This window comes from Anomalospiza imberbis, chromosome 2, assembly GCF_031753505.1.
Source record: "Anomalospiza imberbis isolate Cuckoo-Finch-1a 21T00152 chromosome 2, ASM3175350v1, whole genome shotgun sequence".
NCBI lineage: Eukaryota > Metazoa > Chordata > Aves > Passeriformes > Viduidae > Anomalospiza > Anomalospiza imberbis.
In genome coordinates, this window is record NC_089682.1 from 46726656 (window position 1) to 46743636 (window position 16981).

General features: G+C 48.2%; 1 protein-coding gene across 4 annotated transcripts in view; it reads left to right on the forward strand.

Moving 5' to 3' along the window:
* The window catches only part of CLPB (ClpB family mitochondrial disaggregase), a 73823-nt gene that overhangs the window by 41453 nt on the left and 15389 nt on the right, over window positions 1-16981 (forward strand). For all 4 annotated transcript variants that reach the window (XM_068180773.1, XM_068180771.1, XM_068180772.1 and 1 more), the window contains exons 6-7: window positions 4541-4638; window positions 10657-10771. In XM_068180773.1, coding sequence (XP_068036874.1) covers window positions 4541-4638; window positions 10657-10771 — 213 coding nt within the window. The remainder of the gene's footprint in view (window positions 1-4540; window positions 4639-10656; window positions 10772-16981) is intronic.

The window sequence follows — 16981 nt, forward strand, 5'->3', positions numbered from 1 at the left end:
CCACTGGACCAAGGGAGAACAGATCCTGTTCCCTAGAGCTCTGTGAGGGCTGCTGCCAGCCCAGGGCTGTGCATTATGCAGCACTTGATGTGGTGGAACTGGAGTTGGTGCAGGTGCAATGTGTGTGCCCAGGTGGACAATAATAAGACCAAAGGGATCTTGGCTTGTGTCACCAATAGTGTGGCCAGCAGGACCAGGACAGTGACTGATCCCTGTACCAGGTGCCGGTGAGGTCGCACATCAAATCTTGGGTTCGGTTTTGTGCCCCTCATGGGAAAAAAGGAGGTTCAAGTGGGACCTTCTCACTGTCTACTACTACCCAACAGGAGGTTTTAGCAAAGGCAACAAGTGACAGGACAAGAAGAAACAGCCTCAAGTTGTACCAGGGGAAGTTTAGGTTGAATATTAGAGGAAATTTCTTCCCTGAAAGTGTTGTCCCTGGCACAGGCTGCCCAGGGCAGTGGTGGAGTCCCCATCCCTGGAGGGACTTAACAGATGTGTAGATGTGGCATGTGGGGACATCCTGGTCTAGAGTGATGGCCACTCAGTGTGTCCACTTCCAGCACCCTCAGCAGCAACCACCATGGCTTTGGTACTTCCAGGCTCCTCTTTCTGGGATTTAGTTCCCTTCAACAGAAAAAAAGGGTTTATTTCCCACTCATTTCTGGGGTATTAGATCCAGCAGAGTCTGCTGCAGAGAAAGGGATGCTCCCCAAGTCCTCTCAGTGTGCTGGAGCACAGGATGAGTCCAAGGCAGTGACCTAGGCATAATGGGTGCTCACAGAGCCTGGTAAAAGATCTTGAGGAACTCCTGGGTGCAGTGCCGTGAGAAGCAGAGAGAAGTGCCCTCAAGGTTCATCCTTGCTGCCTGTACCCAGGCCTTGCCTGTACTTGTCCTGCCTAGGGACCAAGTGTGCTTAGACCCTCCACTCAGGACAAACTTGGTGCTGGGGTTCTGTACTGAAGAAAATGGCTTTATACTGGGGAGAATGGCTTTGTACTGGTTCAATGACTTTATACTGGGGAGAATGGCATCCCTATTCATGGCAGGAGGGTTGGAAATAAATGGTCTTTATGGTCCCTTTGGACTCAAACCAGTCAGCAATTCTGTGATTCTATGAATGGTTTTATAGTGGGGAAAATGACTTCATACTGGGAGAACAGTTTTACACTGGGGAGAGTGGCTTTATGCAGTGGCTGTATTATGTAGGTGGGGATTTATATCTTTTCCAAGATAACCAGTGATAGATAGGACAAGAGGAAATGGCCTCAAGTTGTGCCAGGGGAGGTTTATGTGGGATATGGGGAAAATTCTTCCCTTTAAGGGTTGTCCAGCCCTGGCATAGGCTGCCCAAAGCAGTGGTGGAGTCCCCATCCCTGAAGGGGATGGCCATGTAGTTGTGGCACTTGGGGACATGGGTTAGTGGTGGCTCTGGCAGTGCTGGGGGAATGGTTGGACTCAATGGTGTCAGAGGGCTTTTCATACCTAAAATGTTCTGTGATTCTGTCCTTGTTGAATGGCTTTATAGTGGGAGAATGGCTTTCCCTGACTTTCGTGACTGAAGCAGTGCAGTCTTCTGTGACGGAGACTTGCTCAAGCACTCAGTTTCCACCTCCACCCTATTGTACCTTCTTGACACCAAAGAAGGAAGATAGGCACATTGAACATTTTGGCATCTTGTCTTTCCATAACACATGTCACCACAGGCTACTGCTGCTGCCCAGCTCATTTGCAGGCAGGACCTCTGAGTGGCATTAGACAGGGACTGTCTTATGCCAGTTCACTGTCCCCACACCCACTGCTGGGAACAGCTCAGGACCCAAACACTCAGCCAGAGGCTACCTGTGGGTATGCCCAGGAGCAGGAGGTTTCACAACATCTGGCTGGGCTTTGAAACAAGGTCCTCAATAGTCCTTTCCTTGTCCCAGTACTCAGGGCTTTCTCAAGCTGTGATCTGTCCACTCTTCAGAGCAATGTCATTCTCTGGTTGTCTGTATGAGGTTCCAACACCACTGTGTGCTCTGTCCTGTCTGTTAGAAGTGTGAACCTTGTTCTGGCTGCAGCAGGCTCAGATCTGCTAGTCTTCTGCCCTGACAGGATGTAGTGCAGGGTCTTGGGGCTGCCGAGGACACAGGGAGCATCACTGGGATGTTCCTCCAGGTTCTGTCTGTGCCCTTTGGCATTCTCCTTTTCCTCCTGCCATCTCTCCCTCCTCTTGCCATCCCCATCCCTATCCTGACAGCAGTGGGGGACCTAAGTACCAATATCTGCTGCGTTGCCAGCTCTATTGACAGTTATCCAGAATCTGAAGGAATTCAAGACAAATTGTTAAGAGGATGGAGTTAATAAAATTTGAAAAATTGAGGCCTGTCACTCCACTAAACTTTTTTCGATCCCACTGACAGAAACATATTTCCCCAATGAGTGACCTTCTGCAGCTGCTGCAGCGCCACAATGCTGGGCGGGTGCAGGGAGAGAACCCCCACGCTATTAATCAAATATTATCAGCCGGGGCCTTCTAATATGAGCATGGAGGGTGGGAGGAGGCCACAGGCTCATACAGCCTGAGGTGCTGCCCAGGTGTCCATCTCCAGCTACAGACAGCGAGTGGGAGGTGACAAATTGCCTTCTATTAAGTCGTGGAAGGTTGACGTCCCCTTGGATACTGCTGCAGCCTGTGGCACAGGGTGGGAGAGGGCAGGAGAGGAGGTGGGGATGTAGAGTGGGGTCAGCCAGGGCACTGACAGACCAGTGGCCACTTTTACCTTCTATTAGCAAGCCAAGTAATACTGTTATTTATGGCAGCATAATATTTTATTGCTGCCAGTACTCGAGGTTGGAATCGACCAGTTATAGGAGTCAGGTTCTATCAATTATTGCAGCAATTAGTCAAGTCGTCAAAGCCTTTAACAGGGGGATTAGACCAATATTGGAGAGCCATTATTGATAGATCCAGGGCAAAGCCAAACAAACCGTCCATCAGAAATGAGAGCAGGCCTAGCCTCAAGGACGTCATCATTTGGAGAAGTCAGGAACATGCCCCACTGGTCACTGCATAGACCCAGGTAGTTTTTAGTGGGGGGGGGATCATGTGAGCACTGTCTCTTTAACATATATGTAGCAGCCAGTCCCGGCAGTGTGTAATCTCACCTCTCTTGATCATGGTCTTTTTTTTTGAAGAGAAGGCTTGCCATAGAAATTAGTCCATGTCAAATGTTTATGGAGCACATTTTTCATTCTGTAAGCAAATACAGTTCTTTGATGCCAATGCCTAGGAATGGCTAATCTCTCCGGCTCCGCTCTCACAGACTCTCCTTGCTTCATTCATCTGTTCTGATTGCTGCTTGCCATTACTGAGCACTCCTGGTGCTTTGTGCTGTCTCATGGCACAGAAGCACCTTGGTCTGCCTCTGCCAAGGTACTTGTATCACTCCCATGTTTCCAGCAGAGTCACAGAATGATTCAGGCTGGAAGGGACAGGGACACCAGTGAAGGCATCTGGACCAACTCCCCTGCTCAGGCAGGAGCATATTGCACAGAATTGCAGTAGAATGATTGGGATAGAAGACATCCCAGACTGCTCAGTACAGTTATGAAGTCTTTCTGCACCAGACTGCTTTCCAAGGCTTGATAACTGGTGGGATGGTCAGTTTCAGCACCAGTTTGGGGAGTTTGGGACCAATTTGAAGGTTAATTCTCATAAACTCTTGCAGTTAGGAGCTGCTGTGGGGTCATGGAGTACACCAATGTTAGTGACAAGTCTCTGCCTTAGAGACAGCTCCTGAGATACTGAGAGTCAGAGATGAATCCTGAGACCTTGTTTGCCCCTCTGGCTATTGCCCGTTACCCCTGTCTCCTGATATCCCCGAGTTTCCCTCCATATACTTCCCATCACTGCAACTGGACCAGTTTGACATGGAATGCTCTTCTGCAATCCAGTGTATCTAGGAGGGATAGCTCTGTCCATGTGTGTGTGTTTCTGTGGGGTGCCCATCCAACTCAGTCCAGTTCAGTCTTTGGGATTTGTTGGTTTGTTTTTGTTTTTTTTTTTTTTTAATTATACTGCAAGGAAGGGTGTGATTTTCCCACAGAAGTGCTCCAGGGGCTCAGTGGAGCAGCTGGTTCACAGGCAACAGCCAGCTTCAGCTCCAGCTCCAGCTTCAGCTCCAGCTGGCACAGGCAGCTGTATCGAGCTGGCACAGGCAGCAGTATGCAATTGAAGCTATAATGGTCCCATGTGGCTCCCACAGGACTGAGAGTGGGTGCTTTTGTGAGACTGTATTTCCTTCTGGTGACCATGTATTCTCATCCCCCCTCAGCAGCTCTTCACTGACAAGCCAGCTGTTAGTCGTGACAATACCTTTTCTTCATCCCTGGAGATCCATACTTGTAACCGCTGGTTGTACATTCTCTCTTTCTGATCCAGACACCCTCCAGAGCAAAGGTTAGGAGAGGACACAGAGAGGATGTGCTTCCTGCTCCTTCTGCCCCAGGACTGAACTCTGAGCTCCTGATCTTACTCATTTCTTGTGCTGTCAGGTGCCAACCCCTTGCAGAAGAATGAAATGGGACACACACCCCTGGATTACGCCCGTGAAGGGGAGGTCATGAACCTTCTGAGAGCATCAGAGGCAAAGGTGAGCCTGAGATTCTGGCAAGTTTGGGTTTCCTTTCCCACTACAAGAACAATTTTAAAGATGTTGTGTGGATGTGGCACGTGGGGACATGGGTTAGTGGTGGCCTTGGCAGTGCTGGGTGAGCAGCTGGACTCGATTATTTGAAAGTTCTTTTCCAACCCAAATCATTCTATGATTCTATGATTTTAGGGTGCAAGTGATGGAAGGCCACCTTAGCACCCCTACAAGCTCCATCCTTTTCCAAAAGAAGTGTGTAAAAATTAAGAACGTGATGCATAAGGAAAAACACCCACTTCTGTAGTATTTTAACTGTGGCTGTGCCCACCTCTTCCAAGTTACCATTTCTCACTCAGGACCTGCCCAGGACCAGTAATGCTGCTCTGTAACCCCTGGGTGCAGCCTGTTTTTATTGTATTTTCTGAAATTGTCTGTCAAACAAGCAGGGTTGAGAATCCAAGGTCCAGCTATGGCCTGGGATCCAGGTGTTCATGTGCACCTATCTTAAGGTAAATGACACCTGTTTCCATGGTGGGATCTCATCCCTTCAGCCTCCATGTCCCATTTGCTTTAAAGAAGGCAAATAAACATATTTGCCATCATGGTTCCAATAACAATGCCAGGAATCAGTACATTTGTGGGTCAGTGGGCTACTAGACAATGAGAGATCTGCAGCAAGATCTCAGGGATTTAAAATTCCTGGGCAGAGGCCTTGTTCAGTGAATTATCAATGGGTAGGAGAGGCCATCAGAGCAGTGACGAGTGATGCCTCATCCCTGGAAGAGTTCAAGGCCAGAATGGATGGGGTTTGGAGCAGCCTGGTCTACTGTAAGGTGTCTTTGCCCATGGGAGGGGTTAGAACTGAGAGAGCTTTAAGATCACTTCCAACCCAAACCCTTCTGTGATACCTTGTGAGCATCATCTCTTCAAGCAGCACAGATCAGCTAGGGCAGGGGACTCCCAGATAAGGGGCATTCCCTTCTCACTAGACCATAAGAGCAGGAGCTGAGGCACAAGGGGACCAGGTTTGTCCATGGCTGCAAAGTTCCTCTGACATTGTGTACCTCAGTGTTTGTTCTAGGGGTTTGAAATTTAAACTTGGATGCTATAAACCTGAGGCTAAGAACTTACCACAAGTGGAGGATGAAGGTAATTAAAACTGTGTCAATTACTGCACTTAGGAGGCATTACCATGAAATAAACCCGCCAGGTGTCAACTGCTGCACTGTCTGTGCTCACCTCTTAAAGTCATCGTTCAGACAGGAGTTCAAAACCACATTCCCCAGTGCTAAATAAACCTCTGTCTTTAGTAGGGACAGAGTGATCTTTCCTCTGGGGCTTTCCATACTCCTTCCTGGCAAAGGAAATGCTGCCATGGCTGTCCTCTGTGGTCCTGATGGCTGCTTTTGTAGCCAGTAGCACTATGTGGTCACTTTGGCAGTTCTGAGAGCAAGTTTTCATAAAATCATGAAGGAAGGAACCTCATCTCATTCCACTCCATTGCCATGGGCAGGGATACCTTCCACTAGACCTGGTTGCTCTAAGCCCCATCTAACCTGGCCTTGAACACTTCCAGGCATGGGGCAGCCACAGCTTCTCTGGGCAACCTGGGTCATGGCCTCACCATCCTCACAGGGAAGAATTTCTTCCCAATATCCCATCTAATCCTGCCCTCTGTCTTCCAGGGGGAACCATTCCCTTTTGTCCTATCCCTCCATAACCTTATTCAAAGTCACTCTCCAACTGTCTTGGGGCCCTTTAAGCCCTGGCAGGGGCTCTAAAGTCTCCCTGGAGCCTGCCCTTCTCTGGGTATACATCTCTAGCTCTCAGCTTGTCTCCAGAGCAGAGGTGATCCAGCCCTTGGAATACCTCTGTGTTTATCAGCTTCATTATCCATCATCCCTCCAGCATCCCTCCCAAGCATGGCTGCATTTATAAGAAAACACTCCAAGGGAAGAGGTTGCGCCAGCACAACCAAACCTTGGCATAAAACCTGCAAAGAGTGACAGTGTCTTTCACCTTACAGGAAAAAGAATTTTTAATACTAAAGGAAAACAGGGCATAAACTGACCAGCTCAGACAATGTCAAGGACATGAGCTAAGTTTTGTGGAGGTCTGGAGAGGGGTTCTTCCATAGGAAGGGCCAAACAAATCTTGAGGTAATCCTTGTGAGTTTAAAGAAAGGTTAAAATGAGCTTTCACAGCTCCAAACTCCACATAGAAGGTTGTGCCCAGATTAAGCAACAGCCAGCTTTCAAATAACCAAAAGAGATATTTTTCTCGTGAAATCTGCTTAAATCAGCAACCTGAGGATGTTCAAGATGGAAAAAGAAGCATGTGAGTCACAGCTGGAAGCTTATTTTCTTGGAAAGGCCTATCAAAGGTGACTCACTGGGGTGAAGTGGACACCAGCTCCTGGTCAGGAGGTCTCACACTGCTGCTTCCAGAAGGGAAAGGGCAACTATGTGCTCTTCCTAGCTGAAATATTCCTTAAAAATCCTTCACCAGACACTGATGGAGACAGGGGAGGTCACGAGATCGGTCTGACAGGGTGCAAAGAGGAGCTGAATGGCAAAGACAGACTTGCAAGAGCCAAGCTCAGTCCAGGGGCTGCTATCCCACCCAGTGACAGAGGAAAGTTTCAAGTGCTTTTCCCTCCCTTTTAGTCGTAGATACACAAGTACTTATTTAAATTTCTTCAGACTGTTTAGCACTGGGAACCAACTCAAGAGTCCTCAACACCAGGCAAGTGTGGTCTAAGCTCAGGAAAAGCACACACAGAGTTCTGGTTTGGTTGTTTTTTTTTTTTTTTTAAGAATAAAGGAAATCAAAATAAATTAAAAATACATATGAAAACTCCTTGTTATTCTGTCACAAGGATATGTAAATAAAATCTATGGGATATGTCCATCCCATAATAGTTCTGCCTATTCATTCTCTAGCAGTGATTAAAATGAGCAATAAATTCTCAAAGACTCTCGGTGGAATGTGGCTGCTGGGGAGGATGAAACCCCAGGAGCACCAGTTTCCCCCCAGCTGAATATTCATCACAGGCTGGCTTGGCAGTCTGGTGGTTTATATACAAGTACAATCATCTTCCTCAGGAACAGCTCCAGAGATATATTTCCTTTCTCTCCTCCAACTATTACTTAAGCATAAAAACCAAGGCAAGTTTCAAACTGTTCAGGGCAGATTTCCTTATTGATGCTGGGCTCAAGAGAGCATTTACACAGCAGATAATTCTACCACTCCTGCTCTTAAAGAGTTCAGTTATTTTATTCTCCACTTTTCTTCCTTAAAACAACATGTGCTGGCAGTCCAGAAGCCCTCTGTGTCCTGGGCTGACCTCACAGGATGGGCACCAGGTGAGGTGGGGATTTTGCCCCTCTGCTCCACTCAGGTGAGACCCCACCTATAGAGCTGCCTCCAGGCCTGGGGCTCCCAGCATCAGAAGGACATGGAGCTGCTGGAGCAAATCCAGAGGAGGCCACAGAGATGCTCTGAGAGCTGAAGCCCCTCTGCTCTGGAGACAGGTTGTGAGAGCCGGGGGTATTGAGCCTGGAGAAGAGAAGGCTCCAGGGAGACCTTAGACCCCCTGCCAGTGCCTAAAGGGGCTGCAAGAGAGCTGGAGAGGGACTTCGGACAGGGACCTGGGGGGACAGGACAAGAGGGAATGGTTTCACACTGCCAGAGGGCAGGGTTAGACAGGATACTGGGAAGAAATTCTTCCCTGTGATGCTGGTGAGGCTCTTGATACAGATTGTGCAGAGAAGCTGTGGCTGCCCCATGCCTGGAAGTGTTCAAGGCCAGGTTAGATGGGGCTTAGAGCAACCAGGTCTAGTGGAAGGTATCCCTACCTGTGGCAAAGTGGTTGGAATGGGATGGTCTGTAAGGTTTCTTAAGATCACCCTTCTGTGACTCCATGACTGCCATGCCCACCCCAGTGACAGGCAGACAGCTGCTATCACCTGCCAAAGCACAGACTGAGTCCTTCTCTTTTTAAAAATTAAGATTTCTGATGCTGTTGGCCTTGCATCAGAACTTCTTCACCTGGTTGAGTGCAGAAGTCTGGTTGCCTCCAACATAAAAGCAGAGCATTGCTCTCCAAGCAAGGTAGCACCATTGTGCTCCACTTAAGTGCTGATGCTGAGCCAAGCAAGGGTCATCAGGACAATGGAAGATCAGCTGCCAGAGGGTGAGGACAAGATCCCCACCAAGACCATTGCACACCACAAATCAAGGAGGTGGGAACAGCTGGATGTGTATGGAGAGGGGAGCAGATGAGAGAGGAGTGGAAGTTTGTAAACTCCAGGCTTAGTGGGGCTTTTTCTTGGAGGTTCTGTCACCAATGGATCTAAAATATATTTTTCTTGGTGGGTATTCTTGTCCCGGTGTCCCCTGTACAGTGTAAGCTAAGGCAGATGCTCACGATGCTCCAGGCCAGCTGCATGACCCAGCTAGGAGCTGTGTTAACACTTCTGGCCCACTGAGTAGCTGGCATGAGTGCAGGGCTCTCCAGAACAGATCCTCAGCAGAAAACGGTACTTGTACACAGGACTTGTACTGTGTCAGTTTTCCAAGGAGGGAGGGAGAGGGCATTGCAGAGGATGAGTATTCCTTCCTTCTCTTCCTGCACATCTTACCCACTCTCCATAAACCCATGGGAATTGTTGGGTGTCCTAACATCACTGATCACATTCCTGCATCTTCCAAAAGGCCAGAGAGGAGGGAGAGAGAAGATATTTGTCAGGATCCTACAGACACAGACATATGATGAGGTCATACCCAGCACCGGGGGGATCAGCACAGGCAGGATGTCTATCCCAGAGCTGTTCCACTGGGATCTGCAGGGAAGTTATTGCTCTGTGTGAGAATCAGGGCTGATGACATCTCTGTTACACGTGAGACCGATATCACTGGCCAAAATTGGATTGTTTGCTATTTATTATTTTTTATATTTATTTTATTGTTTGCTATTTATTATTTTTTAACTTATGTCAGAATCACTGCTAGCCCAGGAGATGTCAGCAGCCTGGCTGGGGGTTATCCACTCCAGCAGCTGGGTCCTGCTGCAGCTTTGGCACCTTCTGGCTTTGTTGAAGGGTGTTTCCCCTTAGTGAGGTGGGTTCAATGACAGGGACTGTTCTGTGGCTGCAGTTACTCACTTGACTCTATGTTCTGTCTTCATCTGAGTCTGGCTTTGGGTGATGAATCTTCCCAAGGCAATGGTCTCAGCTGGGAATGTCCAAGCTCATCTTGTGGCAGAAAGAGTGCTTAGCAGCCTTTCTAAAGATCTTAGAATCACAGGTTTTGGGTTGGAAAGGTCTTAGCTCACCTAATTTCAACTCCCTGCTGTGGGCAGGGATACCTTCCACTAGACCAAGTTGATCCAAGCCCTGTCCAGCCTGGCCTTGGACACTGCCTGGGATGGGGCAGCCTCAGCTGCTCTGGGCAATCTGTGCCAGGGCCTCACCACCATCACAGGGAAGAATTTCTTCCCAATATCCCATCTAACCCTCAGTGGGAAGCCATTCCCCCTTGTCCTGTCACTCCATGCCCTTGTCCAAAGTCCCTCTCCATCTCTCTTGGATGTAAGGCACAGTGATACTCTACTGTCCCTGCAGGATCTGGTTGGAGTCTTTGAACAGGAAATGGTTGGGGGGTAGCAAGGTAAATCTAGGTAGAACAGTCTTGGCTTTATTTCCCAAAATAAACAGTGCCTAATGGTTAAGAGTTGTTGAGCAGTGCCATTGTTCCCTCTTTGTCACCAGTATAGAGGTAGCACAGGGTCTGGTTTCCCACCAGCAGAGCAGGATCCCTATTCCCACTCACCCCTGCTTCCATCCATGACAGATCCAGAAATTTCCTCTTGCTAGAGCTGGTGCATCCAGGCCAAACTGCATCTGCCCTGGGGATGCTCTGGCTCCATGTCAGAGAGATCCCCATACAGGGCTCTGATATCTATGTACTGACCCAGTGCTCCATAAAGTCTCTGATCCCTATGTTTTCTTCCCTCCACAGTTCCAGGAGGAGCAGCGCAGGAGGGAGGTGGAGGAACGGCGGAGATTCCCACTGGAACAGCGGCTAAAAGAGCACATCATTGGTCAGGAGAATGCCATAGCCACAGTGGGGGCAGGTAGGACCCTTCACATGCTGCCGACTTGGCCCTCCCACACCTGCGCCACAGGGAAATCAAGCTGTTCCCTCAAGCCTTGATCTGAGGCTGCCTCCGGGCAGGTCTGCAAGGTTGCTGGGGAATTCAAAGTGGATGCCCCATCCATGGAAGTGTTTAAAGCCAGGCTGGATGAGGCTTGGAGCAACATGGTCTGCCCATGGCAGAGTGTTGGAATGAGATGAGCTTGAAGCTCCCTCCCAACACAAACCATTCTGTGATTCCATGTAATCAGGGCTCCAGCAGTCTGGGCTGGGTTCGATTTGCCAGTCCAAAGACCCTGGATCCTGTCAATAATTCCTGACCCATCCGTGCATCCCAGTTAATGCCTGAAAATGGGACAGCAAAATAAGAGCTGTTGAGGCCAGGGCAGAATCACAAGGAGCATGCTGTCAGAAACACAAACCCATCGCCTTTAGTTAACAAAGAGGAGCCCAGTGTGGGCTGGGAGCTGAGAAGGAGCCGGGAAGGAGCTGGAAAGGAATCTACACTCCTGCAAAAACAACAGCCACCCTGTGTGTTCAGAGAGCGGCTGTGCCTGGGGGCAGCAGCCCAGCTAATTGGGGAGCTGTGATTAATGGGCAGTGCCTGTTCCTGACACAGGTGGCGTTTCTGCGCATTAACGTCCTTGCCTTTATGGAGGTTTTTCTTATTGAATTATCGGGAATGTGCTTGATACCCCTACAGCCTCAGGATATTGGACCAAAAGGTAGTGGGAGACTCTCTGTCCCCTCCTCCCCCCACCTTCCCTTCTGTCCAGTTTTTCTTTTCATTTTCTTGTCTTTTCTTTTTCTGTCCAGAAGGATGAGTTTTAAGACAGGACTTTATCTCTCAAGCACTTCCTCTCTGTCTTTGCTATTTATTTTGTGCCCAGCTGGTTTTCCTGCCACTTTGTGGACCCTGCATCCTCTGCCCTCACCACTGCCATTTGCTGGTGAACAGACCTGCCACACATCTTCAGATCCACCAAACCTGGCTGATATGTTTAATTTATAACTGGTGCCTTAATTGAATAATTGGATTTCATCCGTCACTCAGTGCATGATCCAAACAGTCTCCAGAGGGGCTTAGCCAGGAATACAAAGGGAACGTGTGATCTGGGGTTAGAAGCACAAGATCTGGAGTGATGGGGATAGAATGGAGTCACAGAATTATGGAATAATTTAGAAAAACCCTCTAAGATCACCAAGTCTAGCTGTTATCCCAGCAACCCCCTGCAAGGGGATGTACTGGGAACGCTGGTGGGGAGCTCACTGCAGCCACGGCCCTGACAGCATGGCATCACTGCCACAGAGGGAAAATCCTTCCCCATTGCCTACATAGGATATATCCAAGCCTTGCAGCACTATTTTCTGATATGTGGAGCAGGACTGGACTGGGAGAAGGTGGATGATGGTTAACTGATGGTAACTGGGCATCTCCCAGTGTACAAGGTTTCTACCGCTGCCTAACTGGGTGATGGTGGGAGGCAACTTGGCCATCCCCCTCGACAGGTGTAGATGTTCAGTTCATCTTAACAATATCCACATTAAATATTCCATCTCCTGACATCAGAAACAACCAGGTCATTGCTGCCATCTCAGGAACTGCTGGGATTCTCTAACTGGTACATACAAATGAGTAGCTAAAAGGCTTAGAGTTGTGTTTCCAGGCATTTCCATAAATGGTTGAGCTCTGGATCTGATTAGGGCTGCTTTGCCTTTTCACTGGAAGATGAGGAGGCAGAAGGGATCAGCAACATCTCCTCTCTGAGGTTATAAGCTAAAGGAGGCATTTTCCCCAAATATATAAGTGTATTTGTTTTTTAGGTGTAATAACCTAAATATTATGCCAGGTAAAGAATACCTTTTTTATATGGATATAAGATGTTTGCCAGTCAGTACTCACTTAGAAGTAGTGTGGTTCAAACCTACCTCTTCCCCTTTTCAGGGAGAATAAACCTTGAGGGTTGAAGCAATCTGTTCCAGCTCTTCCTGAAGCTGAATAAGGAGCGAGGACGGAAAAGTGTTGTTTATTTTTCAGGGATTTTTAAGAAAGGGTAGTGCAAAAAAATCTACGTTTTAATGATAAAATTCCTAATTTTGAGTAGCTATGATGTTGAAAATCAGTCAGTGTTTCAAAACTGTAGGGAAATGGATGAGGACTATGATCCTTCTCTGGTCCAAAGGAAACTGGGATTATTTTGGACAATATAGGATCCTTTATGAGGGCTGTTTTTTGATGTGTGTTGCTGCCTGCATATCAGGTGAAACTTTGCAAGGACACAGCTTTGGTCTAATTTGGGGTTCCATAACCCTGAACCACCAGCAGCAGGGCTGGAAGAGAGCTTCTTTGGGAATGCTGCGGACCCTGGAGCATCAATGCAGTACCTGGATGGAAGCAATGATCCCACAACGGGTTTGGCCCCAGAGCCTTCACCCTGCAGTACCCCAAACCTGGACAGGCCGAGGAGCCCCGCAGAATGAATTGATTTGATAAATGGACATTTATTACACTCACAAATTGGCTGAAACCAATTTCAGTCACATCAAGTGCTGATAACTGCTGGGGTATTGATTTGTGTAAAGTAATACAGTGAATTTATCAGTTCAATAGCGGGCTGAAGGGCCTCTTGGAGATGCAGGGCTGCAGTCACACCTTTACAGATGGACAAAATAAAGTGAGAGCATGGCAGCAATGCCAGGAACAGCTCTGCAGAAGAAGGCCCCAGCGTCATCATCATCAGGCTCTTGTTTTGGACATCGGGGCTGAATGTCATAATGAGATTTCAGCACAGCAGTGTGACCTCCCTCCTGGTATTTATTTATTTATTTATTTATTTATTTATTTACTTGTACCAGGAGGAAGGACGGGGGCAGCTTTCCCAGAGGCAGAGCATGGATTTCATGCTTGGGTGGCAATGAAGAGCGATCAGCATGGCCAGCAGCTGCTTTGGCACTGCAGACTCCAAGAAGAAGAGTGCTTCTCTGGCTTTCCTAGCTGAGATTTTCATCCTTGGAACTGGCACTGTTATTCTGCTTTGGCCCAAGATGGGGCTTCTGTTCCTGCTGCTGAAGCTGAACACTGCACTGCCCTGGGATGGGGCTTTTGTTCCTACTGCTGAAGCTGAACACTTCACTGGACAGCCTGAGAGAGCCTCCTCCAACCCCAGTGGTAGAACCTAGGGTGTAGTGTCCCTTCCCTAGGGATATCCAGATTTTTTAAGTTTTTCCAAACCTCGAGAATGCTGTGTACTGGAATAGCTCATAATTTTCAGGCTGCTTGTAGAAAAGCATTTACACCTTATCACTCTGTTGATCTGATTAACCTGCTGACTAGTGACCATGGAACGGTTTGGCTTAGAAGAGACCTTAAAGCCCATCTCATTCCAACCCCTTGACATGGACAGGGACATCTTCCACTAGACCAAGTCGTTCTAAGCCCAGTTCCAACCTGGCTTTCCAGGCACAACTTCTCTTGGCAACCTGTGCCAGTGCCTCACTAGCTTCATAGGGAAGAATTTCTTCCTAAATTTGATGCTCAGCATCTTCTGACAGAGATCACATGATGAATCTAAGCTTTAACTTTATGATAGTTTTTTAAGGGGTGTTTTATATCCCTGGAGTTGCTTTGAGTATTTATCCATAAACTCTGGCATCCTGCTGCAGAGGGGAAGGGAAGAAGGCAGCACTTAACCCCACTGTCTGTGGACCCTGAACATGCTTGACCCTGTGAGTGGTCACTCCATGCCCCAAAGCAGAAGTTTATTACTTTTATTACCATTATTATCTTAGCTGAGATAGCTGCAGGAATTATTGGTGGCTGTGTTACTCCCCATCAGTTTTTATGAAATTTCCCACCTCAGGTGTTGACCTCCTGTTCACTGCTGTAAAGAGTTCAGAAGGAACATGTGCAGCACTGGGAAGGACACACAGAGGGAAGCAGCACAGACGCTTCTCTTCACCTCCCTGTCAGTGGCAGAGCATTTCCTCCTCTTCATCTCCTGTGGTGGCTATTTCCAGGGATGACCTGGCCAGGGAGCAGGTGAAGGACAGGATGGGATTCCCACCAGTCTTTGCCCAGGATTTTGAATGGAACCAGATAGCTGGCTGCAGCCAAGCTGGTCTGTCGTGCTGATATGCCCAGGCAGGGTGAGACAGCCAGGCACCAGCCAGTGCTGCATCTGGCCTTGTGCCCAGGCTACTTAAGCCTTGGCAGGAATCAGGACTCATTAGCATGGCCAGGGGCACAGGTTATGCATCTGCCTGTGTCCAGGCTCAGAATGGCAAGTTCTTGCAGCACTGGGGTTCAGCTCCCCCTAAATGCACAATCCCAGCACTCAGTCCCATTTCTGAAGGGGTTGGAACTGATGGTCTTTAAGGTCCCTTCCAACCCACACCCCTCTACAATTGCATGATTCTACATGCCTTGTATTTAAGGTTAAATTGGGGATTTTTTTTGATGTTTGGACAGCAATGCAAACCTTCATCCTGAGTTACCAGTGCCTTTTGGGAAGCCCTTCTGGCTTTTCCTGCAGACTTTTCAGGGGCTAGGAATTCAGTCCCACTCTCTTCCTAAGCGGCTGCAGTGGTTAATCACCTTCATTATTAAAACTGTTCTGCTTTATTTGTAGTTTGATCCTCTCGCTCCAGCCCCTGGAGCACCTTAATTTTCTCTGTAGCTGAGCAAGTTCAGTGCCTTCTTGGGGAGATACTTAATGACTGTAGTCAGGTCACTCCTCACACCCCTCGTCATTAACTTCAGCTCATTGATTTGTTCTTGTAGTGAGGCTTTGCTCTTGTTTTCCTAATCCTCACCAGATCTGCTGGCTCCCATGCTACCTGGGTCTCCTGGAATACAAGCATGGACTCTGAGGAGCTCAGTTTCATGCAGGTCTTGCAGCTCCAAATTCACATGAGACCCCTCCATGCATCTACAAACTCCAGATGCTGGAATATCTCACTTGAGCTGCTGCTGTTTAACATCTTCCCAGTGTGTCCCTGCTGGCAGAGGCAGCATTTCCATGTCAGGCTGTAGGCTGTGACATTTCCATTTCTTGTTATTTGCAAAATGGAAATATTGTTTAAATATTTTTATATGCAAATCTTTTTATGTGCAAAATGGCACTATTTATTTCCTATGTCAGTTTGTACTTCTGTGGAGGAAGAACTCTTGGCATGCCATGCCTAGGATGCCTTTTCTTAGGTGACTTCTATTTACCATACCCCATCAAGAAAAGGGTTTTATGGACTGACTTTGAGATTGAATTGAAGAATTCTGCAGTTTTAAATGCCACTCTCGTGCTCTCCTGCCAGCTCAGGGAAGAAAACAAACCCAGAGTCCCCCACAGAGCCAGCCAGTGCCTCATTCAAGGAAGACATAGGACTGAGGGACAAGGACAGAGACTGAGACCCAGGATAGTGGCCAGAAGAAGATGAGGGAGTTGTGTTTTGAGGGTGACAGTCACAAAGAGAAGTGGGTTTATTCTTTCTTGGCTTTATTCCTGTTTTTGCTGTGGACACCACTGAAAGGCAGCAGAGGCCGAGCTTTGCCATGCCTGTGTGCAGCGGCATTCCAAGAGCTTTAAGCCACAGCTCTCCCAGTGTTTTCTTTCTGCTCATCCCACCTCCAGTGCTGCTATTTTCCTCTGCTACCTTCAAATTCCTTGTCAGTTACAATTTTTGGGCATCTTGCCGTTTTCATGCACTGCTTCCTAATGTGGCACATTTTGGGTTTGGCTGGATCTGGGGGTGCCATGTGCCAGTCATGAGACCTTGCTGGGTCTGAGGGGTCCTGAGACAGAACAGTGCATGTTCTCTTTTTCAAAACATCTTACAAGATTTACAGGCTGGATTGAAATACTGTGGATAAAGCAGAAAGGCTGGGATGTCAGTTAATCTCTCACATTGAACTAGAAGCTGGTCTGATCTAGGGAAACTACTTCTGTGTTCCAGAGACCAGATCCAGCCAGTGGAGGATGAGATTTGATCTTTTGGCCTCAAAAACAGTTCCTCCTCCTTCAAATAAGCCCAGTGCAATGATGTTACTGGTTTGGTTAGCACGCTCACAGAGCCTGAGGCTGCTCTGGGGGACTGAAGAGTACCTTGGGGAGCTGTGGTGACCCATGGGGGTAGGAGCTGTCACCCACTCTGCACAGCAGATCCATGTCTGTCCTGAGAATGGGCTGTGCTGGTC